Source organism: Crocodylus siamensis, chromosome 4, assembly GCF_052110815.1.
Source record: "Crocodylus siamensis isolate JL-2025a chromosome 4, ASM5211081v1, whole genome shotgun sequence".
Classification (NCBI taxonomy): Eukaryota; Metazoa; Chordata; order Crocodylia; family Crocodylidae; genus Crocodylus; species Crocodylus siamensis.
The window spans coordinates 110,074,336-110,093,142 of NC_143398.1; the positions used below are offsets into that span (position 1 = coordinate 110,074,336).

At 47.1% G+C, this 18,807-nt stretch overlaps 1 protein-coding gene across 4 annotated transcripts in view; it reads right to left on the reverse strand.

The window, feature by feature from the left end:
* Positions 1-348: 348 nt before the first annotated feature.
* The window catches only part of DNM1L (dynamin 1L), a 61,516-nt gene continuing 43,057 nt past the window's right edge, over positions 349-18,807 (reverse strand). For 2 of the 4 annotated variants that reach the window (XM_090043327.1, XM_090043326.1), the window contains 5 exons: positions 18,028-18,105; positions 7,682-7,849; positions 7,154-7,263; positions 2,615-2,774; positions 349-1,238 (listed from right to left, as the gene is read on the reverse strand). In XM_090043327.1, coding sequence (XP_089899453.1) covers positions 1,182-1,238; positions 2,615-2,774; positions 7,154-7,263; positions 7,682-7,849; positions 18,028-18,105 — 573 coding nt within the window. In that variant the 3' untranslated portion in view covers positions 349-1,181. The remainder of the gene's footprint in view (positions 1,239-2,614; positions 2,775-7,153; positions 7,264-7,681; positions 7,850-18,027; positions 18,106-18,807) is intronic. The other 2 variants (XM_090043330.1, XM_090043329.1) reach the window with 1 other exon arrangement.

An 18,807-nucleotide genomic window follows, 5' to 3' on the forward strand; every position in this document is an offset into this window, starting at 1 on the left:
AAAAAATAAAAAATAAAAAAAAAAATAAAATCAGAAAGGCATGTCATCCACGTTTAGCTGTGCTAGCTGTAACCAGGAGAAAAGTCTATCATCAATTACAGTCCCAATTTCACATTTGCTGCTCAGACTACTTGGGTTGTCTTGGCGGGGAAAAAAAGTTATCTAAACGCACAGTACAAGATTTCCCCCCCCCCCCCCCCCCCCCAAGAGCAATAATATAGTACAAGCACTCCAGTCTCATCCATGCCTTTGTGCTTTCCAAAATTACTCAAAAAGGAAAAGAAGAAGAAGGGATTCCCCCCTCTCCCCTTGTCTAATTTATCCTTAAAGAAACACTTACTATCCCACAAGAGTTTCAAATTCATTTTTATTTTTAAATTCTGTCAGAACAGCTCTACTAGCAGATGGTCCAGGGCTTTGGTCCCAGAGGGGGAGGTGCTCGTACACCTGATTATCATCCCCAACAAGATATGCAAATTCTGGTGCACATTTATTGGCTTGCACCAGCTCGTTAGCAGGTCCTCTTATTAGCTTTAAAGTTCCAGGCTAAATCGTCGAAAGTGAAACTTGCTTATGCAGTTCAGAAATTTGTTTTAATGCTGCTTTCTTTTGAAGTTCTGGAAAAAAATGGGGACACACATACATAGTTATATGGGAGACATCTCTACTGGGCCAGCTATCAAATTGAGATTGCCATTTGCCATGGTGCATGCAATATACTCGAAGAAGATATTTGGTACTCTCTCCTCTTCACAGCATTGAAACTTCTATTGTAAAAGCAGCTTGAAACAACACTACAAGACTACACTGTCCATCTGTATCTACGGGCAACTGGTTTAGCAAGCCAGGCGCTGGAACTTTAATGGTTCTTCCCAAGACTGTCACAAGACAGTAGACTTGGGTCTGATTTATTTGCACCAGAAAACTGGTAAGAAAACATTTAGAGCCATTTATTATGTGGATTAAATATGACTGTTTTTTGTTTGGGTTTTTTTTGCAAAGTACAGCATACTTTTCTGTCTGAAAGTCAAACCAACTGTCTTTACGTGAGCAGATTTACACATAGTTGCAGTACACATAAAAGTTCATAAATAAAATTCTACTCAGTATACAATGCCTAGCAATATTCAAGTCATCAGGGTCTCCACCCGTAAAAACGTTGTGGCAGGTAGAGAAAGCCTTCACCAAAGATGTGTCTCTCGAATCTCAGCAATAATCTGACTGGCTCGCTGCAAGGCCTGCAGAGGAAGTAAAACAAGTAGTTAGCTTTTACAAAAATATACTTCTCACACATCAACCAGGAGATTGTTCTAGCTGTGGAATGCTGAAGTTCAGAAACCAGTTCATGAGTTTGGAGGCTCTAATCATGAAGGTCTCTAAAGTCCCCAGAGGGAGGAGTTATACAAGGATAAAACAGTACAAGAAGGTGCTGTCAAGACAATATCACACAGCTTCTGTCAAGCCATCCCCTCAACTCTTAGGAACTCGATGTTACAAACTAAATTTGAAACAGAGAACTCTCAATTTAACATAAAAGGACTTTGCTGCTATCCCTTAAAAAAAGCCCTTTCCTTTGTTATAATATAGCTGATCCCCAGCCCTGATCTCCCTAGCTATCTGATCCTTCCCATATCACCTTTGAAAGTCTGGGGCACAGGCATCAGGGGACTGGGATCAAATCACCAAATCTCAAGTTTCCTGTATGCCAACCTGTTTGAAAGTCGCACATGTAACTGGGCATTTAAAGATCAGGCACATGGGAAACCCAGGATTTGGGAACTCCCTATGTACTGGCAAGGTGAAAGGGCAGGCATACCACCTGGTATCAGGGAGATGTGCCCTAGCAGACACAGGACGGGATCTGAGCCCCCAAAAATGTACATCCCGCAATGGCAGACTATGAATGATCGGCATGGCAAGATGCATGTTTTTTGTTTTTGTTTTGTTTTGGGGTTGTTGGTTTTTTTTTGGGGGGGGGGAGGACATGAGGGGGAGGGATAAAATTCCTTGCATCCTGTCACGTAATCAAATTAATATCTACTAGTGGTTTAATATGCCACCCTGCCCTACCTCCTGACAAACCTCACAGCAATACAAGGAACACTGATGCAGTATTTGCCACACCTTCATTTAGAGGAGTATTCCAATGAAAACCTTTTAAGAGAAAAGCTTTGCACTGGTCACTAAACTGCTGTATCACCCAAGATCAGGGTCTTACTGTGTAGCCAGGGAAATGCATTCAAATGCTGTGAAACCCCATTTTCAAGTTTGGGCTGAACAACTTTAAAGAAATACTTTGGAAAAGCTGAAACAACCCCTACTATATTAAAACTGGCTGATAAAACTAAGACTACAGTCTGCACCTGAATTTCTGGTTTATTTCAGTAGCTAGATTAGTGAAATAATGAATGTTCCCAGTATTTCATTCCTGCTTTCTTGCTTACATATTGCTTCTTTTAATAGTAGCAAATATAATACAGGAAAAAAACATACATGGACATAGATCCAAAAAATGCAACCAGAACCAGAAACTACTGCTATATATGTAGAACCTCTGGAGATTTAATCAAGTGATAATTCAGGTTTGATTTACTGTTCCCAGAAAATTAGATACCTTTAACATATCAGCTGCTTCCTTCCTGCGCTGTGCCATGTCCTCAGATTCAGTCAGAAGGTCATCCAACAACAGGGATTTGTAGAGCTGTCCTACCAGTTCACTCTGAAGAGTGTCCTTCACGTGATTCACCAGGAAATGCATCACTGCCTTCGGCACACTGCAAGCCAAAAAGAGAGGAGAAAAGGAAAAAAAAAACTAAACCCATGAAACCAGGACATTATTAAAACATTAAATGAGTTAATCTTCATGCTCAAATGCAAATCATTTGGCCTGAAGTGACAAGAGATATTTGCATATTAGGGTTGTGCGAAACTGCTGTTTCGAACTGGTTTCGGAGGACGGCAATTCGTTTTGGCGTTTCGGATCACTGTCCTGTTTTGTTTCGACCAAATCTGTTTTGGAGATTCAGCTCAGCTGAATCTTCTCCGAATCTGTTTTGAATGGCCTGCAAGGGAAGCTGCACGCTGCCCTACCCAGCCAGGTGGGACTTGGGGCTGGGGCCTACAGGGCCCCAGCGGGCAGCAGGACAGGGTTGTGGGTGGCTCGTCTGGGGAAGGACTGCTGCCCTCTGTGCAGGTGAGGAGACCCCCGCACAGATCTCTGATCCCCATCACACCAGGTTGTGGGGCAGAGAAGCAGCACAGAGTGGCGAGCAAGCCTGCTGTCCCTGCCAGGCAACTCAGCCCCACAGGGAGCATAGACTCATGCTGTGGTCTTCTAGCTGCTGCTAACCACCCCACACTGCCCCAGTGACGTGGGTCTACACAGGGCGGGCAGCAGTGGCGAAGAGACCCCAGCATGGATCTCTGCTCCCTGCAGAGCCAGGTCGCATGGCAGGGCAGTGCTGGTCCCCTCCACCCAACCTAGCTCCACAGGGAGCAGAAATCTGGGGCTGCATGGGGCGGGCAGCGGTGAGGAGGAGACCCGGGAAGGGATCTCTTCTCCCTGGGGAGCCAGGTTGCACAGCAGGGATTGCCCAGCTCCCTGTTCCATTTTCCAGCCCCTAGTTCAATTCCCCCAGCTCTTCCTGGGGCATGCGGGTCCCTGGATCAGCACGCCATGTTTCAGCAGGTTGGGGCCAGCAGCAGCACCAGTCTTCCCAGCACTCTGCGTGGCCTGTGCCAAGCAGCTGCCACTGTCTTCAGCCTTCAGTGGCAGCCTGCTGAAACCCTGCGTACAAATCAGGGGCCACACCCTGCAGTAAGAGCTGAGGGAAGTGATCAGAGTGCTAGATGTCAAAATCAGAGTACTCCCTCCCCCACTCTTTCCCCTCTCTCTTCTTAAGTTTTTAATTCCCTGCAAGCTCAGCTCCAAAACATTTCTGAAATGTTTTGGAGCCATTTCAGAGCCTTGTGTTTCAATTCAGATTTGGTGTATCATGTGCCAAAATGGCCCAAAACACCTCTGAAACAAAACAGCTGCCAAAATTTCACACAGCCCTATTATATATTACTGTAAGCTTAACTGCTTTTCCTAAATAGTTGCAGTGATTATATGCAGTCTAACAGCCCAGATCTTTGCCTCTGAGGCAACTTGGAGTGAGGTGGTTACCACGAGGGTGGAGCTGAACTGTTCTCAGTGGTGGCAGATCAGAACAAGGGGCAATGGTCTTAAGTTGCGGCAAGGAAGGATTAGGTTGGATATTAGGAATAACTCTTTCACTAGGAGTGTGGTGAAGCACTGGAATGGGTCACACAGAGATGATACAAATCTCCAACCTTGGAGGTTTTTAAGGCCCAGCTACATGAAGACCTGGCTGGAATAATCTAGTTGGAGACGGTCCTGCTTTGAGCAGGGGGTTGGACTAGATGACCTCCTTAGGTCCTTCCAACCCCAATTTTCCAAGATTCTATGATTGTACTTTACAGTAAATGAAGGGACTGTATGCTTTGTTCAAATAATAGAAAGCATAATGTATTTTTATTACAATAAGAACCGGCAGTCAATCAAGTTCAGAAATAACGGTCACAAGCCTGCAGAAGGTAAATTCAGATTAGACATCAGGAGGTGCTACTTTACTGTCAGAGCGGCTAGGGTCTGGAACCAACTTCCAAGAGAAGTGGTGCTGGCTCCTACCCTGGGGGTCTTTAAGACAAGGCTAGACAATCACCTTGCTGGGGTTGTTTGACCCCAGTACTCTTTCCTGCCATGGCAGGGGGTCGGACTTGATGATCTGCTCAGATCCCTTCTGACCCTACTAACTAACTATGAAACTAAGATCAGGCCCCAGGAAGCCCAGCATACTGAAACACTAAGAAAGCTCTTCAGTACAAGATAATAATCAAGGCCTTGTCTATACAATGGCTGTTTCTGCTGCCAAAAGGCATGCACACCTGCAAGGTCCCCCTGCAGCAGCTGTGCTGGCACAGTGTGAAGGGCATCTTGGGAAAGCATCCACCACTGAATGGGTCATTAACCCTAGTAGAGAGTACAAGGGTCTACATATATCTTCTGCTGCTGGTAATCTGCCAGCTTACAGTTCTGTCTGCAGAACTTGCACTCTGTCCTCAAAATTATGTAGTGTGGACCAGATGGAAGGGGCAAGAGGAATGGACACAATGTTTAAAGCATTTAACAGCAAAAACACAGCTCTTCCAAAACAGATGCGGGGGGGAGAGAAGGGGTCAGTTAGATGGGAATTGGTGAGATAATACTATTATAATATATATTACTGAATTGCCTACAAGCCCTAGTTATGGAACAGCCCCAATGTGATCAGTACTGCATAAACAAAAGAACCCCCCTGTCCCAGACAGCTCACAGGCACTTTTTTTGTACTGTCAGGATGCTGCAAGACCCTTTCATGGGTACCACGGTGCGACTGGGAAGGGATGCACCACATGAATGTTCCTGCCTGCATTAGGGCTCCCTGATAACCTTAAAGCAGGCACGAGTCCCTAGTCACACCGCAGCCGTTCCCAGACCAACCCTCCATGGCATCTCCTGGAAACCATGATATGCGGGGCCGGTGGAATTATTCGATAAGCCTCCCTCCATTTGAGCTGCAGTAAACTGCTGCTCTATGAACTGCGGGAGAGCCTGCCTATGGAACTGATTTTGTGCTTTAGTGATCGAGTCTGTGCCCTCATTACAAGTAGGCACGCTACTAGCCTAAGCAGAAAAAAAACAAGATTGCTGCCTATAGCCCTTACTGACCCAGCTAGCTTAGATTGAAAGTACCACTAAACTCAGGTCAAAGTTGCGTTTGGATGGAAGGGGCCTGAGGCAACACTGTGGTAAAAGCCTCTATGCAGAAAGATACAGAACGTTCTTTTCAAAAACAGGCATTTCCAAAATATATCTCTGCAGTAGATATTACATAGCTTTGAATGTAAGAGCAACTACAATGCAAATGTTCCCCATCTATGAATGTAGAGAAAAAGTGCATAACAAGGAGAAATCTTGTTCAGAATCATAAAAGGAAATGCAGCTCAACTCAAAGTACTGAGATAAAAGTTAAGTAGTAGTTGATTTTCGCTGAGGATCAGGAACAAGTCAACTAAACTTTTCAATAACATTCCAATGGAACACTACACAGCCTCTGCCCCAAAGACCAATAAACCTACATTAGACACAATACTGAAGAATTTTCTGGAGAAAACAATTTTGCAGTGGCCACAGTACTGGCAAAGTAACTTGATTTAACCTCCATCTTCTAGTTTTTCCTCCCTCTCTTTTTTTTAATTATACATAAAAAAGAGCATACATTGCTTTCTTCCTAAAAAGTATTAATAAAATCATGTAGTCACTTCTCTGTTTTCTCCTTAGATTGAAACAGAACCACAATCTGCTTTAAAGAGAATAACAGCATTAAAAAAAACTGTTGGCACAACTTGTATGTATGGCTGCTTAGATATACGCTTCTTCAACTCTTATGGCCAAGGACTGAAATACTTTAGCATAAGAGCTCCACATGAGCTTCCTTAGTTGAATGGCTGAAAAGCTGAGTGTTTTGAAAGCCTAACTATACTTGGGGTTTTACCACAATCCACCTAACACTAATTGCAATGCCCTACAGCTGTAGGGCTCAAACTTTTGGCCACATGAGCCAGACGAGTGACATGGGGCTGCTCTGCAGGCCGGATCTGGCCCCACGCATCAGTTCCCACACTGCCTTGTGTTAGTCCCACACACCAGGAATGGGCCCCACAGCACCCTGTGCAACCAGTCTACCATGTAGGGCCATGTTATCCAGTCTATAGGGCTCCACCTAACCTGAAAATTTGGCAGCAGGGCAATTAATGCTGCCTCACCACCAATTTTGGAAGCTTGCAGTGCAATATAATACAGATCCCAAAAAGAGAAGAAAGCAATACTAGACACACAAACAGTGCACCCTTCTCCTTAGCAAATTACTTTAGTTTGATTAGAAATAAATTTCACAACTTCTACTCTTGCAGAATGATTATATTGTCCGTCTCACTAACAAGACAAAGCAATATAAAAGCAACTTAATACTGACCATCACTTGCTGCTGAAAAAACTTTCATAGCTTTGGGAGATAAGAGTGCAAATACATAAAATATGAGGCATTACCTGTCCTGAATGTTCTTTCGGACAATAAGGAAGTAGGATTTAATAAGTCGTTCAATCACCTCACAATCTCGTTGTTCACGGGCAGAGAGTTTACGTGCAACAGGTACAGGCTATGTAAAAAAGCAAAACACAAAGTTAACCTGTAAACACTGTTTAAAACATTTCACTTCTTTGGATAGCAGAATGTAACTTTCAAAGGAAAGGTACAATGCAGTACCCCTCCTCCCCTCCAAAAAAAAACCCTTTAAGAGAAAAAAAAGGTAACATTTTTTAGTTGACAGATGTTCAATTTTTCACTAACTCAAGGTCCCTGACAGTGAAAATGCCTATCCATTCATTGCTGCTGAACCTGGGCGTTTATGCTACCAATGACAGTAGATCATTTTGCAGCACTAGTGACGTAGGAAAACTGTGAGAATGTAGTCAGTCTCTTTCTCCAGTTTTATAGTCTAAAGGTGCTAAATTCAAAAGAAGTCTTGTTTCCTGGATCTGAGCTACAAGATGCAGTTACATCATCTCTCAACTCACCACATCCAACAGGTTGACAGCATACCCTTTCTGTGGGCTGGCAGGTAAGACTGAAACTGGTTTGGGCTTTTCCTCAGTAGACAAGTCTTCTGTTTTTGAGGGTTTTAACATCCCTCTCCAGCTGCCTGTACCAGGCTCTTGTGTTGCATCCCCTACTCCAGGGACAGCCTACAAAAAGATCATAATACAAATATACACCAAAGAGTCAAAAATCCAAGACACCACAAAGGCAGTCTCCAGTGAAGTATATCACAACTCAACTGTGGGCAAAAGGTGGTGGTCTGCATGTTGGAGTGTACATCCCTTTCTGAGATTCAGCCTAGTCTTTGCTTCCAACACCTTTTCTCTCCCTTTAACTCTGGGTAGCAGACTTCAGAAATGCATCCAATACACTAAATATTGAGCAATGTCAGTGTGAACAAACTGACTAAATTTTTTTAAAACGTGTTTTAAATGTCTCAAAAACCCAATTTTCTTCCTCAAGAGGAAGAGGAGATAAGAGTGCCAATACATAAAATATGAGGCATTACCTATCCTGAATGTTCTTTCGGACAATAAGGAAGTAGGATTTAATAAGTTATTTAAATAAGGTGATTATCTCCTCTGATCTCGGGAGCTAGGAGCAGTGGGGAGAGGAAGGACACAGGCACACGTGTGTCTTATAACACACGTGTGCCCCCTTACCCGACCCGGAGCGGAGGCGAGAAAAGCAGAGGCGAACGGAGCAGCAGCAGGGGCAGCAGCAACTGATCCCCCAAAGGTAAGTGGGGCAGAAGGGCTGACGCAGCTGAGCCGTATCCGGAGGGGAAGCCCCCCAGATCCCTCTCAGCTGAGCCAGTAGGGAGCCGCACGAACAGAGCGCGCTCCCGAGTAGGGAGCACGCTCACTTGGTAGGGAGCCATGCTCCCAAGCCGTGCGAACAGAGCGTGCAAACAGGTGCGGTCTGTAAGAGCACACTGGTGATTGCGCCGGAGGAGGAGCAGGAGGGGCCCAGAGGCCAACTCGTGTTAGCGTGGGCCAGAGGACCCGAACTCAGCTAGAAACTCCTATGATGGTGTCGACACGGAGTGCTGCCAGGGCCCCTGCCCGGGGGGCGCGGCCTTCCCGGGGCTTGTCTGAGGCCTCCACCCAGACGGAGCCCACGGGGGGGCTGGCGTCCCCCAACCCCCTGGCCTGCGGGAGCTGCCCCGCAAGGCCTGGGGGGGCAGGGACTGGAGACCCCCACACCTGTCCTACAGGCGCCCGGAGGTGCAGGTGAGGGAGCTCCAGGAGGAGGTTAGCAGGCTGAGGGGAATCAGGGAGACAGAGGAAGAAATTGACAGCTATTTTCTTTCCCTGCAGGGTGGTACGACCAAGGAGGATGCACCTCAAGATGAGCCCTCCACTGCTAAGTGGCAGATGGTCACCTCCCGTGCCAGGGCTGCTCGAGACACAGCAGCACCAGTTCCTCCAGTCCGGCTGGAGAACAGGTACGAAGTCCTGGCAGCCCTGGAGGAGGAGGACAGAGAGGATGAAACCAGGGAGGAGGCAACTCCACGCACACCACGTCCCGTGCAAGCTGAAGGAGGCAAGAAGGCCAGGAGGAAGAAGCGTCGCGTGATAGTCATTGGTGACTCTAACCTGAGAGGTACGGAGGGCCCATCTGTCGCCAGGACCCCTAGGCACGCGAGGTATACTGCCTACCTGGAGCGAGGATTCAGGACGTGAAAGAGATGCTCCAAACTGTAATCCAGCCCACCGATTATCACCCCATGGTCCTAGTCCATGTGGGCACTAACGATGCGACCAGGAGGAGCCCTGATCGCCTGATGGAGGACTACCACGCTCTGGGGTGCGTGCTGAAGGAGACGGGCGCACAGGTGGTTTTCTCTTCTATCCTGCCAGTGAGTGGACGAGGCAGATGGCATGAAACATGCATTGCGGAGACCAACTGGCAGCTACAGGAATGGTGCTTCGAGGAGGGCTTTGGCTTCCTCAGCTACACCCGGCACAGAATGACGAAAGACATGCTGGGATGGGATGGGCTCCACCTTTCCCCTAAAGGTAAGCGTGTGTTCTCTTCTAGGTTGGCGGACTTCCTCCAGCGGGCTTTAAACTAGGCTTGTCAAAGGAAAGGGAAGATGAGGGCAGAGGAAACATCAGATTGCCAGATCAAACAGCACCCACAACTACAGCCCAGCCCAGACCAACGAGCGAAGCAAACAAACAGGTAAGACAGAGGGGCAGGGTAACGCTGGGACTAGGGGGTCAGTACACACATCCACAGGAGGCCTCAAATGCCTCTACACAAACGCTCGTAGTATGGGCAACAAGCAGGAGGAACTCACCCTCCAGCTGGCTGACACGAGCCCAGACATAGTGGGGATTACGGAAACATGGTGGGACGAAATGCATGATTGGGTGGTGAATGTCAAGGGCTATAGGCTGTACAGGAGGGACAGGATAGGAAGGAGAGGTGGGGGCGTGGCGCTCTATATTAAGGAGGAATACACATCCTCGTCAATTAGCAAGGAGTCAGGGGAGGGGCACTCTGAAGTGCTTTGGGTTAGAACATAAGGCAGTCGAAGGGAAATGGACTTAACGGTGGGAGTCTACTACAGACCTCCCAACCAGGGAGAAGAGCTTGACCAGGAATTCTTGGGTCAGCTCACAGAGGTAGTGAAGGCTAAGGATGTGGTAGTCATGGGGGACCTGAACTTCCCGGACATCTGCTGGGAAGAGCAGTCAGCCAGGTCTGACCGCTCACGTAGGTTCTTGGCCAGAGTGCAGGACCTCCATCTAACCCAGGAGGTGCACAGCCCCACCAGGGGGGACGCCTTGTTGGATCTAGTGCTGGCCACGGGTGATGACCTGGTGAGGGAGCTGCGGGTGCTCGACCACTTGGGCAACAGCGATCATCGCCTGCTGGAATTCACCATCCAGCGCAAGGTGGCAAAGGCATGCAGTAAGGCAGCGGCCCTAGATTTCAGGAGGGCAGACTTCAACGAGCTAAGGAGGATAGTTGGAGAAGCGCTGAGGTCCCGGAGGGGAGGGGAGCCAGGTGTCCAAGGAGAGTGGTCGCTCCTTAAAGAGACGATCCTCCAAGCCCAAAGGAAGGTAATACCAACGAGGATCAAAGGGAACAGGAGAGCACACAAGCCTCCGTGGCTCACCAAAAGCATCTGGGAATGTCTCCTTGCTAAAAAGGAGGCTTACACCCAATGGAAAGAAGGGGTCATCACCAGGGAGGACTATTCTGTAGTTGCTCGGGGATGTAGGGAGGTAGTTAGGAAGGCCAAGGCAGAGTTGGAACTGGGGCTAGCTTCCCAGATTAAGGACAATAAGAATTCCTTTTTTAAATATACAGGGGGTAAAAAGAAGGTCCCGGGTAATGTGGGGCCCTTGCAGAAAGCCATGGGCAACTTGGTCGTCACACCAGACAGCAAAGCTAACATGTTTAACAATTTCTTTACCTCCGTCTTCCTAAGTAGGGACCACAACAGCCACCTCCCTGCTGGGCCCCCCTCGGGCCCCCGGGGAGGCACACCTGGGCCACAGGTTAGTGAGGATTTAGTTAGGGAGCTTCTGGAGGGGTTGGACATATTCAAGTCAGCCGGCCCGGATAATCTCCACCCTAGAGTTCTAAAGAAACTGGCCGAGGTCATTGCAAGTCCCCTGGCACAACTTTACGAGCGCTCGTGGTGCTCTGGTGAGGTGCCGGAGGACTGGAAGAGGGCCAACGTGGTCCCCATCTTCAAAAAGGGAGGAAGGAGGACCCGGGAAACTATAGGCTGGTTAGTCTTACCTCGATCCTAGGCAAGCTGTTTGAGAAAATTATGCTGGCACACATCCAGGAGGGGCCAGCAGGGGACTGCATGCTTAGGGGCAACCAACACGGGTACATCAGTGGCAGGTCCTATCAGACCAACCTGGTGGCCTTTTACGATCAGATCACCAGATCATTAGATGTTGGGGGGGTAGCAGTGGATATAGTCTTCCTGGACTTCCGGAAGGCTTTTGACACTGGTCTCTCACCCCATTCTCATTAAGAAACTGGGGGCTGTGGTGTAGACACCCACACAGTCAAATGGGTCACCGGCTGGCTGGAGGGTCGCACCCAGAGGGTGGTAGTGGATGGGTCCTTCTCAGCCTGGAAGGACGTGGGCAGTGGGGTTCTGCAGGGCTCGGTCCTCAGGCCCGCGCTGTTCAACATCTTCATCAGTGATTTGGATGAGGGGGTAAAAAGCACCCTGTTCTTTTTGCTGATGACACTAAGATGTGGGGGGACGTGGGCACACTGGAAGGATGCAACAGGCTACAATCAGACCTAGACAGGTTGCAAGGGTGGGCGGACGAGAATAGGATGGGTTTCAACACAGACAAGTGCAAGGTGATGCACCTCAGGAGGAACAACCGGCACCATACCTACAGGCTGGGGAACTCCCCTCTTGTCAGCATGGAGGCAGAAAGGGATCTGGGGGTCATCACTGACTCCAAGATGAACATGGGCCGGCAGTGTGGGGAGGCAGTCAGGAAGGCCAACCGCACCTTGGCATGCATCCACAGATGCATCTCGAGAAGGTCCAAAGAGGTGATCCTCCCCCTCTATGCGGCACTGGTCAGGCCGCAGCTGCAGTATTGCGTCCAGTTCTGGGCGCCGCACTTCAAGAGGGATGTTGACAGCATGGAGAGGGTCCAGAGGAGGGCCACTCATATGATCAGGGGACAACAGGGCAGGCCCTATGAGGAGAGGCTACGGGACCTGAACCTGTGCAGCCTCCAAAAGAGAAGGCTGAGGGGGGATCTTGTGGCCTGTTATAAACTAGTCAGGGGGGGACCAGCAGGCATTGGGGAAGTCACTGTTCCCCTGAGCACTGCCAGGAGTGGCCAGGAATAACGGTCACAAGCTGCAGAGGGTAGGTTTAAGTTAGATATCAGGACGCGCTACTTCACCGTCAAGGCGGCTAGGGTCTGGAATCAGCTTCCAAGAGAAGTGGTGCAGGCTCCTACCCTGGGGGTGTTTAAGAGGAGGTTAGATGAACATCTTGCTGGGGTCATTTGACCCCAGTACTCTTTCCTGCCATGGCAGGGGGGTCGGACTAGATGATCTGCTCAGGTCCCTTCCGACCCTAGAAAACTATGAAATCAGACCCTCGGCAGCTCAAGTCCCATCAAAAAGATCAGTGACACATGGGAGATTTTCTAGTTCAAAACGATTCAACTGTGCCAGTGTACTTTATTTCTTCTCAGTGTACTCCCCTGCACAGAATAAAAGTACCTTTCCGAGCTTATCTGAAAAACTGTTTCAAGGAGCCATAGAGCTGAATTATTATAATTCAATTTAATACCTTAAAAGTCCACAAGCAGACCCACAATACTTTTTGCCAGTGGAAGGCAGGACATGAATATAAGCTCCTCATGCTTTCTAACCATTCTATCATTCCTATGATCCTTTGTAGATAAGGTCTAAAGTACATAGTAGCCTAACTTCCATTTTTAAAAACAATCTAAGTCATGCAGGAAGTTATGAAAGTGTTACCCTGCATCTTGGAGCAGCAGCACCTACAAAGACAGGGAGCAGCATCTTTTCTTTGGTTCTATAATTTCTAGGTAGTACAACTATGAAGGGCTTGTATAATTATTTGATCAACTTCTCCAGTGCTTCAATTCAGGTAAAAACAAAAAGGTCCCTTTTAACAGCTGTAAGAACCACATGCCTTGATGATCCCACGTATTAAAATGTATGTTGAACAGCTTTAAAGCTGCAGCAATCCATCTCCAAGGCAACCCATTCTAGGTGGGTGAGTTTGGTTTGGCACACCAAGAAACCAAAATTTAAAATAACCCAAATAGGCAAAACAAAAGCAAAGCAAATCTCCCCCTAGGTTACTGAAAGTAAAGGACTGGAGTTCTTAGCCTGTGCAAGCTCAGTAACACAGAAGGATCGACTCATTGACACCTCCCTTCCCCCCTCCCACTCCGACCCCAGGTCTTATATAGGGAATATAAAAAACACCTAAATGTAGACTGTGCATTAGGAACACAGGATGCAAAAGTTTCTCAGGAGTAACATGCCAAATGTTACATTAGTTTAAGTGACAGACTACACTGGAAGCTCTCACTCACTAAATCCAAGCATTTCCATTCCTTTCTATGCATCTACCAAACTGTACATTCACCAAGCTCATCATTTTTTCCCCTTGTATCTACAGCTAATTGGAAGAAAAAAGAGGTAGAAATTTACAGCTTGTATTTGGATCACCAAAAGCCCCAAAATACAACTTATGTTCTGCTCAAGAGCAGACAGAAAACAAGACAAACCTGTATTACTGTGCTTATGGTTAAAAAAACACAATTACCACAAAGCCAATCCTTAGCTTAAAAGGTTCTGAAAGCAAAAATGGCAAATAAACTTTCCTACAAGTTAAAAACAAAGAGTTCAAGGAGAAATACCAATTCTGACCGACCAGTGGAACTGCTCAAGGTTTTGTTTTGTTTTCTTTAATGCTCAGCTACTTAAAAGCATGATTAAAGAGCTGGTTAACTACATTAGTCTGAAGTCAGGCAGAACTAGGGCAGTGTGTGGGCTTCTCTAAGTGATTAACAGCATCTGACAAAGTGGACTGTCACTTATGAAAGCTCTCACCTCCCTGAACCAGTTGCCTGACACTGCTGAATGGCCAGACAAAGGCTGAGATTCTCCCATGCTGTGATCTGGAATCAAGGGCATACACCAGGGCCTGGGAGAGCATCTATTCACCAAAGCTCCCCCAGGGGAGGACAAGAAATAATGGGCACAAGCTGATTGAGAATCACTTCAGACTGGACACAAGGAAAGATTTCTTTACAAGTCGAATGCCAAGGGTTTGGAACAGTCTCCCCCCACAGACTCAGTACAATCATTCACCCTGGCGATCTTCAAAAAGCATCTTGATGCCTATTTCACTGGAATCATCTGATCGCAGCAGCCTTTCCTGCCCAAACGCAGGGGGGCTGGACCCGATGATCAGTAAGGTCCCTTCCAGCCCCTAACAACTATGAAACTATGGAGCAGCCCAAGCAGCACTTGAAAGTGTGTGTGTAGGGGGGGGGAGGTGCAGGAGGGAAAAGAGGCAGAGACTGGGTGAAGTTTGAGGGTGGGGGCTGCAGGTTGCAGGGGGACAGGAAAGCTGCAGAGGAAGAAGTAGGCAGGGCACAGGACAAGGGGGCCACCCCTCCCCGCCATCCACTGCTTTCCTTGATGTAGATTCCCTGTCCACCCGCACTACTAAGACAATCCTCCAATACAGTAAAATCTCCGTTATCCAGCATGAGTGGGGAATGCTGGGTGTCAGTAATATAAAAATGCCGGTTTTCTACAAATACCCAAGCCCAGGGTGGGAGGCGCTCGCATGCAGTGGTGGTGGTGGTGGACAGCAGCGGCACGGGGGGATTGTACGTGGCTTGCATGTGGTGGCAGCTCAGGGTGGTTGCACACGGCAGTGGTGTAGTGCTGGTTAACAGAGGATGTTGGCTAGCAAAATGCCAGAAAAACAGAGATTTTACTGTGCTTAGATTCCATGTCTGGAAAATTGTAAGAAATAAATCATTAAAATGATTTATTTCTTATAAATTTGGCTAGATAGAGAATCTAATTATTGGGAAATTATCTTATATTCAGGGTCATCTTTTATTCGAGTAAATACAGTATTAGTAGAGTAGGAGGCATTAAGAAAAACGACAAGGGGTTTAAAACGAAGCTTATGATGTGTTCAGCTGATGTTAGGACTTCTGCTCCTAATGACTTCACAGTTTAGGTATTAAGCTACCAAACACAGCTCTAAATTAGTGGCCCCACAGGCTCGCAAGGCCCCTCTCAGAATCAGTCACTGCATTCTTTTAAAAATGAACAGAATCTAAGATAAGAGTATTTGGATACATGCAGCCACATAAAAGTACATGTTTTGTATAGTGAACAAGCACCAGAATTCAGCAATTCCCCTGCAGCTATTGATACCATCCTGCCTGGTGCCCTAAGGAACACCCCAAACTCAGTGTCAATAGTGTAGTTTTCAGCTTTTTCAGGTGCTTGCCCCTAGCTCATTCTTACTAACATCCAGTTATAATTCCTGTAATCAAATAGCTAGCACCTAAAAAGAATTCTAGCTCATTGCAAGCAAGGTTATGTACATGTTGCACCTAGTACAATAGGCGCCAAGTGATTCTGCCTGTGACATAATATGTTAGTAGAGGTGCACTGATACATTGGTCCGATATCTGATTGGTACCAGTATAAAGAAAATTTGCTGTATCAGATATCGGCCCGATGGGGCCAATAATTTGGCTGATAAATGCCAATACTGAGTGCAGCCGCAGTGCAGCACTCAGGCAGCGAGGACCACAGCTGGCAGCGTGGAGAGCTGCGTGCAGCTGGTAAGTCCACTGTGGTGGAAGGGGAGGGGGCAGGGAAGGAGCATGGGGGATGAGCAGATCAACACTCCCCGCAGTGAGGGAGGGAGCAGGCACTGTCCAGGTGGGGCAGGGGGAGGGGGCAGAGGAGGCAGCTTCCACCCCAGCAGGGCACGGTGGGGCGGCATGTTTCCCTGGATCTGTGCGGGGTGAGGCAGGACTCTTCTCAGTGGGGGCTGGGCTTGGAGCAGGTGCCAGTGGCACTGGGAGGGTGCTACATCCATCCCAAATTTTGCTGCTGCTCTGCTCTCAGTGCTGCTGCTAGCAGCCACCCAGCGCACTCCTTGCTCTTCTCCAGCCCCTCCCCACACCGCTACCCCGCCTGGGCAGTGCCTGCCCCTGCACCCCATCCCTCACCACAGGGGGTGTTGATGTGCCCCACCCCACAACAGACTTGGCAGCTGTATTGGAAATTGGATCAGTATCAGCCGATATGCCTCCTTAAATATTGGCTATCAGTATTGGCCCCCCAAATCTCTAAATTGGTGCACCCCTATATATTAGCAAACAATTGTTGCGCATGGATGCAACACAAATGTAACAAAGCAGGTAGGATACTGGTGTGGAAGTGTAAAAAAGCCATTATAGGATGCCTTGTACAAGTATGAACCAATTAGTGAGCAGGGATTAGGGACTTCAAAAGGGAGGCTCATTAGCCCGCAAAATTCCCTGCAGGAAGCAGGAGACTTGCATTTTAAGTTTGTCTCCTGCTCTCCTTTGTTAACTGTTAAGACACTAAAACATGCAGTTTAAAAACGATACTTGACATGTTTGATTAAAGTACTGTAGGCTACTTTGGAGAAAGAAGTTTCTGCAAATAATGGCTCTGCACACTTACACCATCACATGCAGCAAACAAATGCTCCAGCTAAAAACAGCAAACGTTTTACCTGAATATACTCAGCCCATTTCCCGTCTTTATACATCGTAAATCAGTTGTTCTCAACCTTTTTTTGGAGTCAGGGCACCCCTCCACCACATTTAAAAGCTTGCAACATCCCCATCTGAGAACCACTGTTACTGCTGCCTTAACTTACCTCCATGCTTCCATCTCCAGGTAAAACTGCCCTGTGTGCCTGCTCTTGTACAGCCAGCCTAGAAAGGTTTGTGACACATGCACACAATCCTCCTGTATTAGAGCTCCGATAACCCTAAAGCAGCATTTCTCAGCCTGTTGGTTGTGACCCAAAATTGTGTTGCAAAATTATATTGAAGGGTCACGAACAAACTTTATAAATGGATCAACAAAACTTTAAAAATGAATTCTCCTTTAAAGGAGAAAAATGTGGGAAACTGTGGGTTTTCCTTTGCAGGCTGGCCAATGTTTACAAATGGGCCCTGGTACAAAAAAAATTGAGAACCACTGCTCTAAAGCAGACAGCTGGCTTGAACTGTAGCCCTTTGCAAACTATACTCCCCTTCCCTTTCCTGGAAACAGAGGCACAGAAGTAGAATTTTCCCCTGAACTTCTGTTTCCAGGAGGAGTTTTTATTTATTTATTTTGGAGGGGGAGGGGCAGGTTGCTGGATGGGCTACAGCCCAAATCACCTATGTCTGCTTTAGGGTTATCAGAGAGCCCTAATGTAACTAGAATGTGTGAATGCTACACACCTGCAAGCACAGCAGTTTTATCTGGCTACTGTCATCACAGCAGCAATGCCTGCATCATGGCACCCCTGGGGAAGGAAGGGAGGGTTCCTCACAACACCCCTGGGTATAGCAGCATCCTGGTGGAGAACCACTGTTCTACAGCTTTATGAGTAGTAATAGGCAGTCTCAGCACTAGAGGACACATGATCCAACAGACAAAAGACGCTGAGCCAGTAGTGACACACATGCATATTAAGTTACTTTCAACTGTGTTCAAGGTGCATCACAAGAACATGCATGCCATGCTTATAGAAAGAATCAGGACACACCTTGCCATCAGCCTCAGCAGAAGCAGCAGTAGCAGTTTCCTGGGAGGCAGGTGCTAATGCACCTGGAGGTTTAGTAGACTAGAAGGTAAAAAATTCAAGGGGGGGGTGGAAAATCAAATGAAGACAAAGCCTGCCTAATACATTTGTGCATTGTTTTCTACCGGTGTTGTTAACCACCCAGAAAAGCACTGAAACTTTGAGATTTGCAAGCAACATGGTAGTATGAGCAGAAAAAAAAAAAATAAACAACCTTTGAAAAGGAGCCACTAAAAAAAACAAACAAACCAAGCACTCTGCTTGGTCCCCAGTGTCCATACTGCAGATTTAAAAACTATGCTTTCCAGTGAAATCCATCAAAAGCAGAATGTAACATGCATGGTTATAGAGCACAGAATGCAAGCTCTATACTGCTTAAGGTTCCCCATTCATGTTGATTGGGTTCCCATTTCACCCTGATCCTATGCTGGATACATTTTGGTACTTCACTGAATATAAATTACAAATTGTGACAATTCCTACAAAGTTAAACCAATGTTTTGGAGACATAAACAAGTCATTTTGCATCAATCTGGGTTTGCTCTACTTTTACAGACCACCAAGTACTTGTAAGAACCTGTAATAAGCTAAAATAATGACAAATTGTTAGATGACCTTTTCCACAACTAAGCAGGATTTTTTTCAGGCCACTTTGTTCTGTTTCATGTGAATTAATTAATTACCCAACTTGTCCTGAGAACCTGGCAAATTAAGCCCACTGACTGTATACAACTGAAGGAGCAG